The 21518-nt window shown below is 42.1% G+C and overlaps 1 protein-coding gene across 7 annotated transcripts; it reads right to left on the bottom strand.

The window, feature by feature from the left end:
* Nucleotides 1–948: 948 nt before the first annotated feature.
* On the bottom strand, nucleotides 949–20844 carry SETDB2 (SET domain bifurcated histone lysine methyltransferase 2). 7 transcript variants are annotated; one of them, XM_083730291.1, is made up of 13 exons: nucleotides 20756–20842; nucleotides 18791–18913; nucleotides 18552–18617; nucleotides 15976–16078; nucleotides 14466–15023; nucleotides 13328–13447; nucleotides 11180–11349; nucleotides 9454–9664; nucleotides 8521–8626; nucleotides 7637–7733; nucleotides 4651–4970; nucleotides 3496–3584; nucleotides 949–1876 (listed from the first exon to the last, which is right to left on the bottom strand). In XM_083730291.1, exons 1-13 carry the CDS (start codon nucleotides 20766–20768, stop codon nucleotides 1759–1761), a joined length of 2094 nt encoding a protein of 697 aa, XP_083586417.1. In that variant the 5' UTR covers nucleotides 20769–20842; the 3' UTR covers nucleotides 949–1758. The 7 variants fall into 7 exon arrangements, with proteins under 7 accessions (XP_083586417.1, XP_083586418.1, XP_083586422.1 ...); XM_083730292.1 differs by having other exon boundaries at nucleotides 14466–15020; XM_083730296.1 differs by lacking the exon at nucleotides 20756–20842 and adding an exon at nucleotides 19587–19723.
* Nucleotides 20845–21518: the final 674 nt, after the last annotated feature.

Genomic DNA, 21518 nt, shown 5'->3' with positions numbered 1-21518 from the left:
TCTGATCCTGACTAGGATGATACTGTAATCAACAAGGGAGACCCACACGACCTTAAGGAGCTGTTGTGCAATGCCAGGTCAATGACTCACATGACGGCTGTCATCTATGACTTGATCGTGGATGGAGGACTTGACCTGGCATGTGTAAGAGAGACTTGGTTGGATGAAGCAGATGGGCCGGTTCTTGCTGCTGCTTGTCCACCAGGTTTCTCTTACGCACAGCAACCTAGGTCTTATGGGTGGGGAGGGAGGTGTTGCAGTGGTTTTTAGGAAGTCATTAGTTTGCATCAGATGTCCTATTGGGAAGATCCAGTTTTCTGAGTGCATGTTCTGGAAGTTGGACAATAGGGGCAGAACAGGATTCTTCCCCACTGCACCAAGGATTCCCTGCCTGAGCTGCTTCAGGTTGTGGCGGATGTTCTCCTGGAGACACCTAGCTTGGTTGTCCTAGGGGATTTCAACATCCATGCTGACACAATCTTACAAGTGGCTACTCGGGACTTTTTGGAAAGCATATCCTCCATGGGGCTGTCCTTCAATAAGCTTGGCCCAACTCAGTTGCAGACATGCCTTAGACCTGGTGTTCACCTGTATGTATGTATGTTGTTGTCTTTAGATGAAAACAAAGCAGATACATCCTTAGAAGTCTTAAGTGTGGTAGTAAAATCTGATTCAAGTGATACCTCCAGAGAGCAAATAGCAAAAATGAGCTTTTAACAGAATAGTGGCTTGATCATAGAAGCAGGTACATCTTAGGTGCATAGGTATCTAGATCCTGCCTACCTGTGAGGGCAAAGCTGATCTGATCCATTGAGCCGAAAAGAGTCCCAACCTTGTTATGAAAGTATCTCACAAATAACCAGGTACTTGAAGCTAAGTTTGATAGTGAAGAGGAGAAAGGTATTTATATACAACTATCTCATTCTATGAAAGTCCCATTAGACCAACTCCTTCAAAATCTGTTTTTATTAAGGCAGATTTCTTTTTCTGAGAGAGGTTTCGGGCCAGTTCCCATGAACCGTTGTGTCAGTGGTTGTCAAGCAGCATGCTTATTATGCCTCTATTTGTGCTAGCATGCTAAAGCTCCATTGAATCATACAAGTGCAGTTGGAAGGGCCCAACCCCGTGCAATGGAGGAATCTCAACTAAAGCATCTATGACAGCCACCCAACCTCTGCTTAAAAAGTGAAGGGGGAGTCCACCGTCCAAGAGCCTGTTCAACTGTCAAACAGCTATCAAGAGACAACTGCAATTATCACCTGATAAACATGTTCATGTGAACTAGCCTACAGTAACACAATACCTTCTGTACCTTAAATGCTAATTGTTATGCTAATGCACTAGTCTTCAACTAGAGGGTCGGGACCCTCTAGTGAGTCACAGCCTGATCCAAGGTGGATTGCAACAGAAGCACTACCACTGTGCAAATATATGGTAAAAGAAATTACAGTGGTACCTCGGGTTAAGTACTTAATTCGTTCTGGAGGTCTGTTCTTAACCTGAAACTGTTCTTAACCTGAAGCACCACTTTAGCTAATGGGGCCTCCCGCTGCCACCGCGCCGCCAGAGCATGATTTCTGTTCTCATCCTGAAGCAAAGTTCTTAACCCGAGGTAATATTTCTGGGTTAGCGGAGTCTGTAACCTGAAGCATATGTAACCCGAGGTACCACTGTATGTCCCAAAATATGTCTGGGTTCAAAGTGGGTATTGGGTCTGGAAAACATTGAAAATACCTCAACTAACAAGACTAAAAAACTCTATAATATTTTTTTCCTGCAGTTATGAGCACCACACTGACAAGGAGTCTCTGTTTCAGGCATGCTTCCAACTTCATAGCCATAATCCCATGTGAGTTCTGTTCCAGCCTTTACATGCCTAGGATGCAAACATAGCACACAGTGAATAGAACAGCAACCAAAGGCAGCTGGATTTTTTATGCTCAACAGCTAAAACAGGGTGTACCCACAAGCACAACTTCACACTCACCTATTGCAATGGGATTATTTTGTGATGAGGGAAAGGCACTCTACATAAGATCAGTCACTTTTACCTCATGAGCAAAATGCATGCCATTTGGGGAGGTAAGAAGTTGATATCATGCAGAGGTCTTTTGCCATGAGGGTCCCATACAAATGGGGACCTGGTGGCATGATGCCTCCTCTCCTTTCCTAAAACCAGCCCACTGTGACAACCTTTTCTATGCATGAAACAGCCTGACCAAAATGGGAGACGATTAAATCTATGTGCCCTCTTTCTCTGTTGCTGTGAGCCTGCCGTAAGTCGAGTGAGGTGATGGAGACGAGTTCTCACCGCCCCCCCCCCCCCCCGCTGCTCTCCTCACAGCAACAGCAGGGGGAAAGAAAAGTCTGGATTACCAAACAAGGAATAGTGACACCTAAAGGAATTGGGGCCTTTTCTTTTGAAGTACCTTCCAACTATGTCTTGGCTCAGCATGACCAAGAGATGGCAAACTTATCATGTGGGATCTTCCAGATTTGGGGGCTGAGCAAACCCTACCAAATTTCAAATTGGGAACTTTCAGCAACACAAAACAGAAGACAGTGAATAATAAACTAAAGAAGATGGTCACGAAACTGTCTAGTGAAGTGTCTTTCAACTAAAAAACAAAGTCAGTAAATTCTTGTGTCCTGAGCTGAAAGCCAAATCATGAATTGTACGGACATTATCTTTTAGCCTCAGTTTGCAGATCTGTCAAGTGAAAACTACAATTCATTTTGCAGGGTTGGGCAACTGGAGATTATAATTTCAACATTGGCTACGCAAAACAATTATAGTTATCAGCAAGCCAACATTCCCAACATGCAACTGAAGAGACAGCAGGTAATTGAGGAGGGAGAATTTTTAGTTATGTACTTGCAGCCCCTTTAAGCAGGGAAACAAACCAAGAAGCTGCAATTAACCATAGCTTCCCATTACGATCGTTTGTTCATATCTGAACAAGCCTTGTGAGCCTGGCTTCTTTGTGAGCTAAACCATAGTTCCTGATTTGCATGCAGTGGAAAACTATAATTAATTGCAGTTTCTTGGTTTCTTTTTCCATTTCTACAGGTACATAAGGCTTGTGCAAATCCAATTACGGCTTAATTATGGCTTGTTTCCTTAACCAGGATAAAGGAAACAAATCATTAATCAGTTTAGTGTACTGAGCTGTTCCTTGCCCCTTGAAGTCATGTAAGTTAAGCACCCACTTCTGTCATAGTGGTGCATGCAGAGATGTGCCATTATAGCTTAAGCAGCAACTGACAATCTCACACAGACACACATTTTGTCTTTATAAAAAGAACTCCTGCCACAGTATTTTTCTAGCAAAATAAAGTATTGGTTGGATGGCAGCAAAGTGTGTACTGAAACCTAGGCTGTAAAGATCAACATCAAAGCACAGGTTCTAGGTTTTGTACTCCCCCCCCCCAAGTTGGAAACATTTTTTTGCTCTTTCAGCGGGATGAAGATGAAAGCAATAAAATACATCAAACCTGTTTGTGAAGAATGCCACCCACTGGAAATTTCTGTTGTGGGTCTCTACAAATACACTCTGTACAAAGAGATTAGGGGAGCAGCTGTGCTGTAAACAGAACAAACCAATGAAAATTAAAATGACAGGTTCTGCTATTAATATACTTTCTTGTGCAAATGTTAGTTTAGAAAAAAAAATCTCTAAAGTGCTCTTGTTTTACAGCAAGATCTTCCCTTTGATCCCAAAACAGATACTTAACATCAACAGTACAGGAGGCAGAGCAGGGATCTACTTTTAAACGAGTAAGATTTTGTGACAATAATATTGAGATGACTATGCATTGCTTTATTGCCCGTGTTCCTGAAGAATCTTGATCTGACAGCCAAGGGCAATCCTGCTAGAACAGCAGTGTGGGTGCTTGAAAATAGGGGAGACACACTGGTACCCTTCTCAATGCCAAACTGCGAAAGCAAAAGGATCACTCTCTCTGGGATGCTAGACAGTAAAAGGGAAGAACATTGCTCAGGGACCAAACCTCTGCCTCCATGGAGGGGGCTGCCAGCACAGGACAGGGTTGGAATAGCAGCTGCAGACATGCACAGCAAAGAATCCCAGTTAACTTGAATGCAGCAAGCCTCCTCCTATGTCTGAGCGAAACAAGCATTTCATACTATCTTGCAAGCTAAGCCTTGAGGGTGAAACACCCAGCCACACACAGTATGAAGGAGGACCTCTGTGAACTGCAGGCCGAATGCCAGGCATGAGATTGGACATGTGCCTGTTGATGCACAGGCAAACTGGAAAGCTGACAATGGTGCTGACCGAGGATCTCAGCTGTTAATGTAGGGAAGGGTGGGGAACTTTTGTCCTTCCACATTTTGCTGGACTACAGTTCCCATCATCACTGACCACTGGTCTTGCTGGCGGGGGCTGATGAGAACTGCAGTCCAACAACATCTGGGGGGCCACAAATTTCCCTCCCTTGTAGGGAAACAGTAAGCCAAGGCCATAAAAGATACTGGCATGGTGCAGCCAGTAATGCCAAAAGCAAAAATGGGGCCTGGGGACCAGATGTGCACTGTTTACAAGGGAGGGAGGTGGTTCATATTCAGAATAGATTTCTGCAACACAATAGCCGGCTTTGAAACCAGACACACATAGCACTATTACTTACATTAAGAAATCTGCCCACATTGCCTTCCTTGGTTGCATCCAGCAAACATGGGCTCTCCTTATTCTTTAGGAATGCTTTGCTATCTTCCGTTGCTTGCTTTTTATGAGCAGATTCTCTTCTCCCTCTCTTGAAACTTTTCTTGTGTATATCTTGAGTCCAGAATAGGTCCTTGCTTTTTTTTTTAATCTCTCTGTCATCTTGCACAGCTGGCTTACTGTTCAAAGTGGTGTTGAAAAGAGGATTCTCTTTAACGCAGTCTACACTACCTTCGGACTGTACGATGCTCACCATTTCACCAAGCTCTTCTTGTAGACTTGATTCTGCCAACACACATTTCAGGATAGCGTATAATTAGTGAACATCAAGTTAAACTTGTCCAACAGTTTCAATATCAAACATTCATGCTGTTATTAAAAGTCTCCAGTGTACAATGACAAGTTGCTGTTTGGATGTTGACTGGCCTAACCCAATGATTCCTCACCATCCTGGAACATCAAGTTATTATTATTTTTTTATAAAATATTTATTGAGATTTTACAAAAAACAAAAGTTTACAGAATGAGGAAAAAAAGCATGTAAGAAGGAAAAAATAAGAAAAAATACAAAAATTACAAAAATACATATAAAGAAAAAAAGAAAAAATAAAGATAAAAAATAAAGATTACAAGATAAAAAGAACAAATAAAGACAAATCCATTTTTAATATCTTTAAACTCATTTGCTTGTTTCATTGACCTCCTCACACCTCCCCTTTTTGTATTCCCATTTACATAATCAAATCAGCAAATCCTTACCCTCTTTCATTTATCTTAACTCTAAATCTTAACATATTATAACTATATATTTTCATATATTATCAATCCATTTTTGCGTATTCTTGTTAACTTTGTTGCTAATGCCACTTATTTTCAATCCAACATCATTTTAACATTCATTAATTTTACAATATTTCTGCAAATAGTCTTTAAATTTCTTCCAATCTTCTTCCACCAGCTCTTCTCCCAGGTCTCGAATTCTGCCAGTCATTTCCGCCAATTCCATATAGTCTATCACCTTCATCTTCCACTCTTCCAGGGTGGGTAAATCTTGTGTCTTCCAATACTTTGCGATAAGTATTCTTGCTGCTGTTGTTGCATACATAAAAAAAAGATCTATCTTTCTTTAGCACCAATTGGCCAACTATGCCCAGGAGAAAGGCCTCTGGTTTCTTCAGGAAGGTATTAAATACCTTTTTCATTTCATTATAGATCATCTCCCAGAAAGCCTTAATCCTTGGGCACGTCCACCAAAGGTGAAAGAATGTACCTTCATTTTCTTTACATTTCCAACATTTATTGTCGGGCAAATGATATATTTTTGCAAGCTTGACTGGTGTCATGTACCACCTGTATATCATTTTCATAATATTCTCTCTTAAGGTGTTACATGCCGTAAAATTCATACCAGTGGTCCACAACTGTTCCCAGTCAGCAAACATAATGTTATGTCCAACATCTTGTGCCCATTTAATCATAGCAGATTTAACCATTTCATCCTGTGTGTTCCATTTTAACAGCAAGTTATACATTCTTGAAAGTATCTTAGTTTTGGGATCTAACAGTTCTGTTTCCAATTTTGATTTTTCCACCTGGAAGCCATTTTTTTTTGTCCAGATTATAGCCCTCTCTTATTTGATAATAATGAAGCCAGTCTCGCACTTTGTCTTTTAATTTCTCAAAACTCTGCAATTTCGGCCATTTGACCTCCATATTGAGCTTTTTCTGAGCCTTTGCTTCCATCGGTGACAACCACCTTGGGGTTTTATTTTCAAGTAGGTCTTTATATCTTATCCAGACATTAAACAATGCTTTCCTGACAATATGGTTTTTAAATGCTTTATGTGCTTTAACCTTGTCGTACCACAAATATGCATGCCACCCAAAAACGTTATTAAAACCTTCTAAGTCCAAAATGTCTGTGTTCTCAAGGAGCAGCCAATCTTTCAACCAGCAGAATGCAGCTGACTCATAATAAAGTTTAAGGTCTGGCAGGGCAAATCCGCCTCTTTCCTTTGTATCAGTTAATATTTTAAATTTTATTCTGGGCTTCTTGCCCTGCCAGACAAATCTAGAAATGTCTCTCTGCCACTTCTTGAAACAGTCCATCTTGTCCAGAATTTGCAATGATTGAAACAAAAATAACATTATTGGCAATACATTCATCTTTATAGCTGCAATTCGACCCAACAAGGAAAGCTTCAAATTTGACCATATTTCTAAGTCTTTTTTCACATCTGTCCAACATTTCTCATAGTTATCTTTAAATAAATTTAAGTGCTTAGCAGTCATATTAACCCCCAGGTATTTCACTTTCTTAACTAATGTCTGGAACATCAAGTTAAACTTGTCCAACAGTTTCAATATCAAACATTCATGCTGTTATTAAAAGTCTCCAGTGTACAATGACAAGTTGCTGTTTGGATGTTGACTGGCCTAACCCAGTGATTCCTCACCATCCTGGAAAAAAACTGACAATTGGGGTACCTCAGGGTTCTGTCCTAGGCCTGGTGGTGTTCAACATCTTTTTAAATAACTTTGATGAAAGAATTGAGGGGATACTCATCAAATTTGCAGATGACACAAAATTAGAAGAGGTAACAAATACCTCAGAAGATAGAATTAGGATTCAAAACTACCTCAACAGATTGGAGAACTAGGCCAAAATGAACAAAATGAATTTCAATAGGGACAAATGTAGAAGGCATAGGGACAAATATAAAGTTCTACACTTACGCAGGAATAACCAGCTGCACAAATATAGGAAATATGCGAAAAAATCTAGAGGTTTTAGTAGACCACATGCTTAACATGAGTCAACAGTATGATGCAGTAGCAATAAAAGCTAATGCTATTCCAGGCTGCATCAACAGAAGTACAGGGTCCCGATCAAGGGAAGTCCAAGTGCCACAGCATTCTGCCTTGGTCAGACCCCACCTAGAGTAACTTACTTTCATCTCCTTTCTTGGCTGCAGCAGTTAGTTCACTTCTTGATGATTTCTGGCACACAGAACTTCCATCATCATCTGAACTGGCATCAGCAATTCCCTCAGAAGAAAAGTTCATAATCAATTGTTTGCTCTTTGCTCACAGCCTACACTTCTTTTTTAAACAGGTTACCTTGACATGGTGAGGAATAAAATAGCCACTTTCCAGAGCCCAATGCCTTGCACATTGTAGTGCAGGATTACCTGAAAATAGGGTCTGGAAATAAAAGGTATTTTATTTACGCTCCAATGTGCGGAAAGTATGTGACAGAAATCACTTTCCCCACTCCCCCTTGCAAGACGTAAACGTTCTGTGAATATTCTTTTGCCACCGTGATGTAATCAACTAAGATTTGCTAAGACATCCTCAGAGTAGACTGTAAATTTCAAAGGGTCTGCTCTTTGACATAGCTGGATACAATTCACTGTCTACTGTACCAACTTTCCCATGGTCCATAGAAATTTTAGAATAGTATTTTCTGCCCACTGCAATCCCCTTTTCAATGGGCAGACTGAATAAGAAAGCTTTTATCCACACTCTTTATCACTTCGCCTATGGTGACTTGAGGAGTAGAAGCAGCAGCTGTAGGACGACACAGACTTGGCTACCTGCACCCTATAATAGGAGTGGGCAGGTCATCCCCTCACTTCTCACAAAACAAGGGTACAATCTCACTGAGGTGTAGAAATACACTTTTTACATGGTGGAAAAGAGAAGGAAGTAGCAAGCTAGTAACAGATTTTGTTGTACCACAAATCATTTTGATAGCTGAAGAAAGAATAGAGAGAGAAAGCAGGTGGAACTCCTTGAAGACAAAAAAAAAAAAAAAAAAAGGTAGAATTTTTACTAGTTGCCGCTGATGTTTCTGAAGAACAGATGTTCGAGTTTCCGGTCTTGTGACAGCTTCGTAAATCTGAGTACTGTTACAGCTGTAGCTTTGACAACTCTGAATTCTAAAGAGAAATGGATAAAGGACTTTATGCAACTTGCACAATGAATTATAAAACATTCTTCCTATAAATTTTACAATTTCAAAAGGACAAAGCAAATTTCTTACCAAACATTATATGGAAGTTTTGCAAGGCAGAAACATTAGCATTTAGTAGCATATTAGAACATTTATACTCTGAAGACAATTTCCTATCACAGAGTTTTAAAGCAGGCTAAAGGTTAACCCACTTGTCAATATTAAGGGTTTTTGTTTTTTTTAAGTGTACATAAATTTAACTTCTTGAACCTCAGATAAATGAGGGAGTCAGGGAATTAGGACCAAGTGTTCAAAATCCTTTGTGGCTTGTAGTTCTGAAGATGCAATCACACTGGAAGAAATGCTGAACTAAAGTTGACAAGCTGTTCTCTACTATTTCATTAGATATGTGAAATGTTATTTCTAGCTTGAAAGGTTTCCAGAACTGGTCCAACAAAAGACATTACCATGCTGCCACTACGATTGTTGTTAACATTTTTTGTGCCAGTGGTATTGGGAAGGAACAACACAAAATATAAATGGCTGACCACTGCACTAGCTGGACAAGGCCAGGGTCAATGTCAGCAACTGATAAGGCCAGTCCTTCCTTCCCAAGTGAGGGAGAAGGATGATCAGAAAAAAGGAAGGGAAGCCTGGGGGAAAGAATGTTTGGAGCAAGTGAATGTCTCAATTCACTTGCTCCAAACATAAAGAATGGCCTGTGCTGCTGAGCTTTTCTTTGATGGAGTTTACTTGCCATGGACATCTTGGATAGCACTCACAGTGACTCCCAAAACTGTTACTTGAACTTACACACTTAGCTGATCTTCACCTTTTACAGGCAAAGATTTTTGCTTCCTAGTGGTTTGGATAACTTCAGTCTCTGAATCAGAACAGAACATATCCAGTTTTATCCTTTTTTTAAATAAAGTGCGGCTTCTGTCACCATTCTCTGTATCTTCCTCTTTAACCTCACGACCTTTATCTTTAGGTTGCCTGGATTCATCTTTGCTCATCAGTTTGCCTAAAGAAAAAAAGGATATATTCTATATTCTAGTATTTGCAGTGAAACAGATGGGTGTTTGCAGAAGCAATGAATGCATTCAAAATTATCCAAATGTAAGTTTTAATCCTAACATTACTGACTCTAAAAGTGAACTCAGGCGATTAGTTCCAACATAACTGAGTCCAAATGGGGCCACTGAGAAACAAGAGAAAAATATCAGTATGTTCAGGGGAACCTCAAGGTCAGCACAATACAGTGTTTAAGGCAAAACTCCAATGAAGACTGAGGATGCTCAGCAGTCACAGAATGTGAAAAATGGGCGGAGGAAACCAGGCTGCCGGTGGAGTAGAGTATTCTAGAGGTCAGCATGGCTGCCCTTGAGTTCTCATGGGTTTGGAAGTGAAACAAGACGGTGTTTTCTGCATAGCCTGGGAACTTGTTAGTCACATTCAACTTTGAATCATGAGCTTCCACGATGTACAAAACACTACAGATGAAATGGGGGTGGGGAGGGAGTGGCCTGCCAAAGTCCCTAACAGCTTATCCTAAGCACCCTGGGGAAAGATTAGGGCTGGAGGGGCCAAGACACCCCTCCCTGCATTATCTAGCAATGCTTCAGGAAGAAGGAAAGAAAAACACTTCTCTCCATAATTCTCATCCCATTCCTGTTATGTAAGTATAAAATGCTCAGGTTCCAGAATAGCAATAAGCCCCAAACAAGCTCTCTATATAGCAGCTTTAAATAATTTCACTGTGGTTTACATTCTATGGTAAGGATGATTGGGGTTATTTAAATGAATCAAATTGATTTCTCCATATATGGTGGGATCCATGCTGGCTGCAGTTAACACCAGGCTTACATGCTTCTTACAATGGGTATTTTGGATTGGATTTGGACTTCTTTTTTAAAAAAAACTAAGCAGGAGTTGGGGCATGATCTATTCAAGTGTGGGCAAGACACCCATCTGTCTTCTCTCTTCCTGTGAATGCAGACTGAGAAGACTTTGTGCATCTCCAGTCCTCTCTTTGGACCTGGTATTTGGAAGACGGCCAGCACATAATTAAAACTATAGTTAGTTCCCACAAGAGGTAGGGATGCCCACCAGTTTGGATGGCTCCCCCAAGACTAGAGAGGGATGGGTTCTGCCATGTTTACTGTACATATGTATAAGCTCATAACACTTGGAACCTATTTTTACCATCCATTTCCTGTTTGAACACTCAATATTCCAGTTACTGCCTCACAAGTGTCTAATGTTAACCGTGAATTTTCTACCAAGATACGCAGGTTTTACTTTGGAACTATTTGAAGGATGCCCCCCCCCCCAAGTTGACTTTTGGGTGGGATTTGTATTTTGGTGACTGTTTTAGTATGTCGAAAAGGAAAATGCAATGAATGTAAGTAAGAATATGGTTTATATAACTAAAGGAAATGGAAGAAGATATTTGCATATGTATATCTATTTGTGAAAAAGCAATTAAAAAAAATTAAAAATATGAATTTCCATCCCTTCCTAGACTACATTAAATTACCTGAGTATGTACAAACGAAAGTTCCTTTGTCAATGTCATCAAGGCAACGGACTCCCCAGCCCTTCTTTTCAGTTTTGAAGACCTGCAGCCGAACCTGAAGACCATGCTGCACTAATCTGTTCTGGCACATAATCTTGTCACAGCTGCATAACACACTGCATTCATAAATTCTGCCACAAAAAGAAAACAGCAGCATTACAGGTTCAATATTTCAGAGGGTGGGGAGAGCAGCTGAGTGAACAACGTTCAGGACAAGAGGATCCTCTTGGAGCTCCAGTACTTTCTCAGGAGCTGCTGCATGTTTTGATGAGGAAACTGAAGCAGCAATATTCACCGCTAGCATAACTGCTAGCACCTACAATATTTGGAATACCTACAGAAGAAAATGCAAGCCTCACTGCAAGAGATCCACATTGCTATAGGAAACAGCAAATGTATGAATAGTATGAGGCTGAATTAGACTTAATTAGCGCAAGGAAATGAGAAAGCAAGAGGAGTAGCAATATACAATAAAAGGATCCTAACATGGAAGTACCAACAGTACAGTGTGATGATGCATTCTGAAAATGTACAGCCCACACATTCAGTATTTATAGTTAGGGGCTTGTATCAAACACTGCGGTTCCAACTTGCACAGCAAATGTCCACCTGCACAAAGGAATTTCTCCCTCCTTAACCCTGCAGCTTGCTGGGCACCCTCGAAATCTGCTCCAGAGTGTTGGGTCAGGTGGGAGGAACCATTTTTATCAGGGCATAACGCCCATATTTTTGGTTGTTAGAGTATGTTTCTATTTATTTAGCTCACCTTTTAGCATGTCATCCCATACAGCTAAACAGAAACAAACTGTAAACTTCATAAAAAGGCTTGTGCAGAAAAGCTTGTATTGACCAGATGTCAAAATGTCCATAATCATGTGGCCAGACACACCTTAGACCGGAGAGCACTCCACAACCTGAGAGCCATTAAAGAAAAGGCCATCTCATGCAACACTGTCTTATGAACCTTACAGGTAAGCAAATGTGCCAATAGGGACTCCCCTGGAGATCTCAAAACCTCGGCCGCTTAACATTCTCTGAATTGTAGAGTTAGAAGGGACCACTAGGGTCATCCAGTCCGAACCCCTGAAAAGTAGAATCTTTCACCCAATGTGGAGATGAGATTAAGATTCTCACGCTCCACTGACTGTGCTATCACTCCATCATCATCATCATTATTATATGTATACACTAGTTATTATTAAAGCATACATAACACATTTCAAGGGACGCGGGTGGTGCTGTGGGTAAAAGCCTCAGCGCCTAGGGCTTGCCGATCGAAAGGTCGGCGGTTCGAATCCCCGCGGCGGGGTGCGCTCCTGTTGCTCGGTCCCAGCGCCTGCCAACCTAGCAGTTTGAAAGCACCCCCGGGTGCAAGTAGATAAATAGGGACCGCTTACTGGCGGGAAGGTAAATGGCGTTTCCGTGTGCTGCGCTGGCTTGCCAGATGCAGCTTTGTCATGCTGGCCACGTGACCCGGAAGCGTCTCCGGACAGCGCTGGCCCCCGGCCTCTTAAGTGAGATGGGCGCACAACCCTAGAGTCTGTCAAGACTGGCCCGTACGGGCAGGGGTACCTTTACCTTTAACACATTTCAAGTACTTCAAAAAGATAAAGCAATATTATTAACTTAAAGTAATCATCTTGCAATAACATAAAAACTTTTATCTCAGCTTACTAAAAGCTGAACATCAATGTAGGTTAGAGTAGGTTAGAGTATCATACTTCTGACCCCAATTAAGAGTCAAATGCAGGAAAGTACTTGCTTGGCATCTAAACGTTGATACTGATGGTGCCAGGCCAATGTATTTTGCGATAAATTTATAATATAAATAAAGGAACTGCTAGTACATGAGAACCACAATTTCCATCATATTTGTTGCCCAATCTTGTCTACTAGGATCCAGGATACCTTTTTTTTAGTTGTTTTTTTCTGGGGCAAGTTCAATGCTACACTTTTCTTCTGTTAAGCTGAAAGCTGCCACTTAAAATAGAACAGCAAAGCAATGGGGTTCCCATTCTCTACATGACCAAAACAAGACAGCTTGAATTAAGGACACAATGGAACCACCATATCTGGCCTTCAGGTAAAAATAAAGTTGGGGTTGCATACCCGCTGGGCACAGGTCCATCGAGTCTTTTATAATTATATCCATTAGATGCTTCTTTTCCTGAAGACACAGAAGCTTCATGGCAGTTTCTTTCAGTTAGAAGCAGACATGCACATTTTTTCCTAGAAAGCACACAGTAGATCTATTGCAAATAAGGATATGAAATAAAGCAATATAGCCCATTTACTCTCTGGACATGTGTTTAATCATTAAATTTTCAAAGGAGCTGATAGGTAGCACAGCAAGCCAATAGCTGTCTCAAGAAAGACATTTTAGCCAGCAAGTTAAATATTACGATCCTTTCCATTTAACAGAGCTGCTTATTTAAAGCTTTTTATGTTCTCTGCATGTTTAAAAAGACTTATTAGTAAACAGTTTTGAAAAGTACATTAGTGTACCCCACTGTCAGGCTTCAAGGTATCCAATTCCTCCCCCAGTGGCAACCAAAAAGCAGATAAACGAGAAGAGTTCTTACCACATAATTTATTCAGTATTCAAAGAGAGAGACACGAAGGAATGCAGTCTCTATTAAATAATGGCATTGCTCCGAGTAAAGTCCAATCCCCTCCGTCTCTTCTATGTCATCGCTGCACCGGCTGATCTGAGCTTTCTGCCTCTGAGGTTTCTGTTCTACTACTCTCAATGCCCGCCTGGTCCTGGGAGAGCAGGGATCAGGAATGCTTTCCAAGGACACTGAGTCTGTCAGCTGTCTCTCCCCCAGTGCGTCTTCCTGCTGTTCCTCTCCCAATATTCCCCAGATTTTCTCCTCTGCAGCCTTCTGCAAACCACTGTTCTAAATCTATACTGTCCTCCTGTTCTTGGGAAGGTTCAGGAGAGGGGGGGGAGGCTCCGACCATTGCTCCTCAATCCAGCCCCCGACACCCACTCTTTAAATTAAACCCAGGACTGCACTGCTCTAGGCCCTTTTTATGAAAAGCGTAAGAATAGAATACAGTGTCCATGCTTGAACTCTGATTATTTGTAGAAATCAGGTAAGTCCTCACCTTTGGCAATGCAGTTTAAAGCTGCTAACTCTTTGGAAATCTGTAGATTAAATGCTGCACACCACTCTGCCTCAATATACATGTAAATATGTCCAAGGGTATTTGCAGTGCTGAACAGTAAGTTTAGAATACATACCTGTCTGTGCAGCCATCTGTGCAACTGCATGAGTCAATAAACATGCTGGAGAAATTGTTCAAGAAGTATCCATGGGGCCAAGAGACCTTCCGATATTTAAAGTAAGGTAGTCGGTCGTGGTCTATGTCATTACAGAAAGAAACTGGTACTGTCTCTGCCCCGTTGCTGATATCAAAATCAAACACAAAGGGCTGGCAACTAGGATTGTTTCTAAACACCTGTACATAGGTATTGAAAGAAAAGTGATCTAAATATAAGTAAGTGCACTCTGTCTGAAACAAATAATTCCGAACATCTTGAAAATTTCTCAGACTCCTTCCACAGGGAGCTTTGTATATAACATTGTGTGACTTTGACACATAATCTGGTTTGGCATGCCATCTTTGGAAGCGACACAGCATTGGCAGATGAAGAGGGTTTTCATCCTTGTATGAATTCCATGGCCTTTTGGCAAGACATTCTTTAGAGCAGACATGATCCTCATAGGGGAATTTTGAAGACACTTCTGCAGGTTCACCTTTACTCCTTGAATGTATCACCTCCTTTATCTTCATTCTTCTGTTTACAAGCACACATGCAAGTGTTGGAAGAAAAATATGTCAGGCAATCAGTAAGTTAGTTAAGGTTTGTTCAGATACAATTGTTGATTGAATTCACTCGTTTCAAGACACAAAAGCGAGCATTTTGATCACCTTTGCATTCTGCATCTATCTTAATAATAATGGTCAGAGGAGCACGTGTGGCAAATTGCTGACATCAGTTATGAATGTTTTTCATTTGGTATCCAGAAACCTCTGTCTAAAGGAGCTCCGGGGTGAAGGAAGAAGGGCATGCCCCAAGCACTGGATTCTGACTTTGTCCACCTGAGCCAAATTCACTTTCTGGTCAGGGGTGTGGGGAGGAGAGGAGAGGAGAGGGGGATACCTAGAGGCCTCTGTGTCACCTTCAGCCTACAGAATGAGGATTGGGTCCTTTCCTCCTGAGCAGAGCTGCTCAGATCCTGAAGGGAGGTTAGACAGGAAGACCGGTTTAGAAAACAGGGCAGAATTAGGGAGAAAGCAGAGGAAGGAGCCCAGAAGGGGAAGGCCACCTGGGGAAATGAATGGGCAGAGCAGAAAGGGACAGGCACTGCGGTAGAGACGACGGAAGTCTATATGCAGGTCTTACATAACCAGTCACTCTTGGACTAAGGATGGGTGAATCACTACTTCACTACATTTCCCTATCAGTGATCCATTCCTTCCTCCCAATTACCACAATGAAGGGCATTTTAAAAACAAGCATGTGACCTAAAATGGAAATTTTCCATGCACTTTGGTCTGTACTGTTATCCTACTGACTGCACAGTGGTTCAGGTGGCTAGCGGTTTTGTCCACCTCAAAACGTGGAATGAACAAAATCCTCAAGCATCCCTATCTATAGGGTTCTAGATGGTTTTGTTGTTCCTAATTTTTAGAGTAACAGTACAAACTCCTAAGAAATATAAGCAACAAAAATATGGTTTACTCACAAAGAAAAATCATCTCCAGGATTCTCTATAATTTCACTTGAGGCAGAAGGATGTAAACCAGGCTCAAATTTCTGCATATCTTCTTCAGTAACAGCATTATCTACTTTGAAAAGTAAAATATAAACTCTAGCAATATACATTTTAGATTGCAATTAAGAACAGTCACAATTAAATGCAGTACAGACTTTTATTTAAACCAATAATTATTTGTAATTATGCATATATTAACAATGGTCTTAAGACAGCATTTTAAGTGCATTGTTTTAATACTGAATTATTTCGCACATGACAAGAATCTTCTGCTGTCATCAGCCTGAGTGTCTTCAGTTGTATTATGCCAATTCCACCCTCATGCTTCAAATCACTGTGACATATGGGGTATATTTTATCCTACCTCATCCCAGACTCCCAAGAAAGCTGGTGATTTTAAGGCAAAATAACTCTGTGACTATTGTCAAAACAGAAATCAAAACAGAAATCAACATAATGGATTAATTTGCCACTCCCAGGACTGCAACGTATTTGCACAGAATAGGGGGTGGTTTTGGGGTTCACGGAGCCTTTGTGTCCCCTCTAAACCTCCTTGTTGTTCGAGGCCCCCCCGGAGGGTTGCCTCGCGCTCCTTTTCGCGGCCGCGGCGTCCCGGAAGTCCCCAAGTTAATTAATTTGAGTGGTTGTGCTCTGAGTAAAACTTAGTTGAATACCACCCAAATGTTATAGATTTCTTCCAACACTTCAAGAGCTCAAGGTCAAGGCCAAACTAGAGGCAAGGTTGGTGATTGTACACCAGGGTGGATTTGATTTAAATCAAATCCATTTAAATCACAATTTAAATCACTAGTCAGTAAGACTTGATTTAAATCGTTTTTTTACAAAAAGACTCATTCTTGCTGGTATAATCTTAATATTTACAACCAGATGAAGGTTTCATTTTTGGAATAATAAATTTTCAGAGTATTTTTTACAGTTATATCAAAAATTACTGATTTGGTTATGCTATTAGAAATACATAGACAAATAATTATGAAATTATTGTGAGTTTTAATAAGTTAACTGTTTATATTTGAACAACTTTTCTGCTGTACTTTATTGGAAGGAGAAAAATAATCATTTCCTTAATAACAATTTAAACATTTTATTTAACTAAAACAGTAACATTATAGCATATGTATCCATGTTTGTTAACTGATGTGGTTGAACATTTTTTTTTAAAAAAAACAACTTAGACTGAGTTTTAGCACACATGAAAAACTTAAAACAAATCCTTATTTCCTTTGGACTACAATGTAACTTAAATAGAAAACTATCTTTAGAAATATTTTTCCTCCAAAAGCATTTTATTTTAAAAATCTGATTTAAATTTTAAAAAATCCTTTTTTTAATTAAAATAATCATTGGTTTTTATCCACCCTGTTGTACACTATGCCCAAGTGAGGAACAATGAATAAATGCAGTGTTTAGTTATTGCACAAGGAGATTAAGCAGGATGGCTTGGAAACTCCTTCACCAGAAACTCTGGAAAACCACAAACTGCCTTCAGTTGGATGGAGTCTGAGTTTGACCCAGTAAAAGGGGAACAATTATGTCCCACCTAAACAGAATTCATGTGACCTTCAAAGCAGGGGTGGGAAACCTCAGGCCCAGGGGCCAAATGCGGCCCTCAAAACTCTCCCCAGGCAGCCCCCTCCCTGGCCCAGCTTCACATGCTGCACTTTGGCCTGACTGGAATGTGTCCTTGAGCTCCGATAATGCCTCTTGCTGTCTGGATGTGTAAACTAGTCTACTGCAAAAAGGTAAAATATAAATTACCATATTTTTCAGTGTATGACACCCCCTATTTGGGGGGGACTCAAAATTAAGGAAATGGGGGCAGATTGCCCCCGTGTATAAGACTACCCCCCTTTAACATTATTTTTTAGTAAAAATAAAAAAACTTAGTCTTATACACGGAAAAGTATGGTAGTTGCTCTGCCCACCTTTTCACCTGACCCCACCCACCAGTAGCATGTGGCCCTTGGAAGGCTGCCTAGAAGAGAACATGGCCCTCAGACTGGATAGGTTCCCCATTCCTGCTTCAAACCTTTGGGATGCAAAGCCCAGAGGAAAGGCAGTGCCACCACTGATGCCTTGCAGTTGTAGATTGGCTGACATGGATGTCACAACTCTCAGCATTCCTAACCTTCTCACGAGAAACTCTAAAATTATTCTCCAAGTTATATACCGCAGACAGATTAAAAGATGTCTGTAACCGTGTTCAGTGGGGGATCAGGAACATATACCCATGCCTGACTTCTGCACATTGAACATTACGCTTGAATGGAACAGAGCCCAAACATCCATAATCCTAATACTCGAAAGAGAATTGAACAAATCAGGCTACACAATTAGGCTCCCATAGCAATGTGAAGCTCCAACATGAAGGCCAAAAGATAGGCATGGACATAATCCTAATCCCAAACCCATGAAGTGCCATATTAGAATGGGTTTTCCATAGTTTTTGAAGAGATAGCTAATATTTCATGTTTTCTAGCTTAGTAAAAACCAACACACAGAAAATATGGAAACTCTTTTCATACCATTTGTCAGAGGTAGGAGGTTAGTCATATCCACTTGATTCACAAATGCCAAAGCTTGGCAGTACTCTGTTTAAATAAAAGTAATACCGACTTTTAAAAATCCTTATTAAAAATACAGTCTCTAAAAATGATAACCATACAACTAAATGCATGGTAAATCTTAGCTTGCACCGTTTATTCTGTACGCAATATGAATTAAGCCATTCAAGGTTTGATTATCATAACAAAGGATTCCAAACCTTCATCTGTTGCAGTTCTGTCCTTGATCTTCTGCTTCAGAGACCAAAGTACCTTCTGCACTTGCTCAAATATCAAGTCCACTCGGGTATCTTCGATCTGCCTCCAAAACTCTGTTGCATCATCTGTGGGGCAGGGGGGAGTTCTAAGTTTCAACAGTTTTTTCATTAGAAGAAACACCCAAATACCACCTCTCCAGAGTTTTATTTCATTGTAAACCTCGCCTTCAATCAACTGTGATTCCAACGCAGTACCCATCCCATCTAAATTCAAATTAATAATTCTGGAAAAACCATAAAAATAAATTATAGGTTCTTCTCTTTCCTACTAGTCAGTGGACTAACAGCAGGTTCTGTAACTCCCCAATAGTTTGACTTTTCCCCAAGGCACACTCCTCCTCCATTATCTCCTGAGACAGGAGAATGCCAACAACAAAAATACAGCAGTGCCTGCGTTGGCACCAGGTAGATTTCCAGAGACAGGGAATTTCAAACCCATCAAAGTCCTTTTGTGAGTTTCAAGGTACATGCCTCACTCAGCAATGGACAGGAAAGCCATCCACAGCAGATCTTAACATATGGGCACAATGACAGCAGGAAAGGCATTCCTTCAGGTAACTGCGTCCTAAGTCATTTGAGTCCTTCTAAATTAGTCCTAACCCTGAGGTGAATTCAGTAGCTTACAGGCAGACAGTGCAGCCTTTTCAGAACTGGTGCTCAGCTTGACAAGTCAGGCAATACGCCTGCTGCATTCTATACTAGCTGCAGTCCATGTTACACTAATCTAATCTGGAGTTACCAGAGCATGAATCACTGTATCCAGGTTATCTCTGCCTCCAGTGTTAGAAATTAGTTATGCGCATTTTCCAACTGGCTCAGGTCCAATTGTGAGCATGTGGAGATCTCTGGGTGCCTGGTGACAAACATCCCCATCCGGCTGGCTTTAAGAAAGTTAAGCAGGTAAGCAGAAGAGCGATTTTTTCTTGCATTACACCCCACCTTTTTCTCCAAGGACATGGCTCACACACTGCAGTTAATGACCCTGTGAGGCAGGTTAAGAGGCTGTGACCCGCCCCAGGTCACCCAGTGAGCTACATGATTGAGTGGGGATTTGAACCCAGATCTCCCAGGTTCTCGCCCGATGCTCCGGCCTCTGAATGCTAGTTATTGGGGTTCATAAGTGGATGGGCCGTGCTTGCTGGCTTCCAATAGGTATCTGGCTGGCCAGTGTGAGAAATGGATGCTGGACTGGATGGGCCAAAAGGGCTCTTCTGACATTTTTATAATATTAATGCAGTGAACGGACACTCCCAGTTGCTTAACAACAGACACAACTGTTTCCACAATGGAAAAGCACTGAGGCCTGAAAGAGCCATGACATTTCAATGCTGTTTTGGTAAGATTTTATTATTCTCACTAATTGTAGAGTTGGAAGGGACCCTGAGGGTCCTCTAGTCCAACCCCCTGCAATGCAGGAATCGCGACTAGATCAGCCAACCTCTGCTCAGAAACCTCCAAGAAAGGCGAGGCCACCACCTTCCCAGAGAGTCTCTTCTACTGTCAAACAGCTCTGGCTGTCAAGACTCTTATTTTTCTTTGTTTTAGACTGCCACGAAAACCGAACAAACCCTTTTTTAAAAAACCCAGCTGCAACTAAAAAGGCCCCTTTTTCCTGTTCGCAAACGTGGCCGGGTTCGGGGAGGAGAAGCGGGACGGGGTTGCTGTGCGCCCGGTCCTAACGCTGGCGCCGGTCCCGCGGGTTGTGGGAAAGCGCTGCCTGGGAGCGCAAGTCCACACGAGCAGCGGCCGACGCGCGTCCTGGGAAGGGGCTTAGCAGGCGGCCTCGCGGGTCTCCCTCCTCCGGCCCAGGCAGCTGCCAAGGGGCGAGAGCGAAGGGCGCGGAAACGGCGGTGGCCAAGCGGGATTGACGTGCCCGCCCCTCGCCCGCCCGCCCGCCCCGCACGGTACCTGCCAGCGCCATGGCCGCCCGCCAGCCCGCCTCCCTCTTCCCGGCGGCCCTCGCGGGATTCCGCCCTCGCTGGGCCCCGCCTCTCGCCGCTTTCTGCGCACGCGCACCGGAGCCCAAGCCCCGCCCCCGCCGCGCTCTGTGACATGCGCAGTAAGCAAGTGAGCTCACCGGCAGAAAAAACGGGGGGAATCTGCGCTTGGCAAGAAAGACCCGGGAGCCGCGAGACTCGCCTGCCAAACAAGCGCCGACCTCGGGGGCGCCAGGAATCCCGGGGGCTGGTCGCTTTTTCCCAGGGCAACCGAAAAGCCAGACCTTAAGGAAGGAACAAACACACGCGCGTCCACACGCGCTTGAAGGCCAGCATTTTAAAAAATAAAAGAAACTGTTCTTTTTTTTGCAAAAAACAAAACCAAAACCCTAGATGAAAACATGATCCCACCCCCTCAGAAAAGACCCCGGCCATTCAAGCCAAAGGACTGGTTTCCACCCCGGGGGGAGGAGGCTGCAGGGCCGCCTGTCTGTCTGTCTGACTCTGCCACAACAACCCGGTCAGGCAACCTCCCTTTCCAGAAAAAGGTGCTGGAACCGGGGGTGTAACCAGGATTTTTGTTGGAGTGGGGCAGAACCTGGGTCAGCTATGTATTTTTACTGATTTTTATTGATTTAGAGAACGGCCTGAGAAGGGCCAGAGCTCAATTCTGGCTGAGGTCGCCCACTGAAGTCAGGTGAAATAAAAAAATTAAGGTCATATATAAATGACCT

The sequence above is a fragment of the Podarcis gaigeae genome, assembly GCF_964106915.1.
Source record: "Podarcis gaigeae genome assembly, chromosome: 3".
NCBI classification, from domain to species: Eukaryota; Metazoa; Chordata; class Lepidosauria; order Squamata; family Lacertidae; genus Podarcis; species Podarcis gaigeae.
This window is presented reverse-complemented; position numbering and strand designations above follow the sequence as displayed.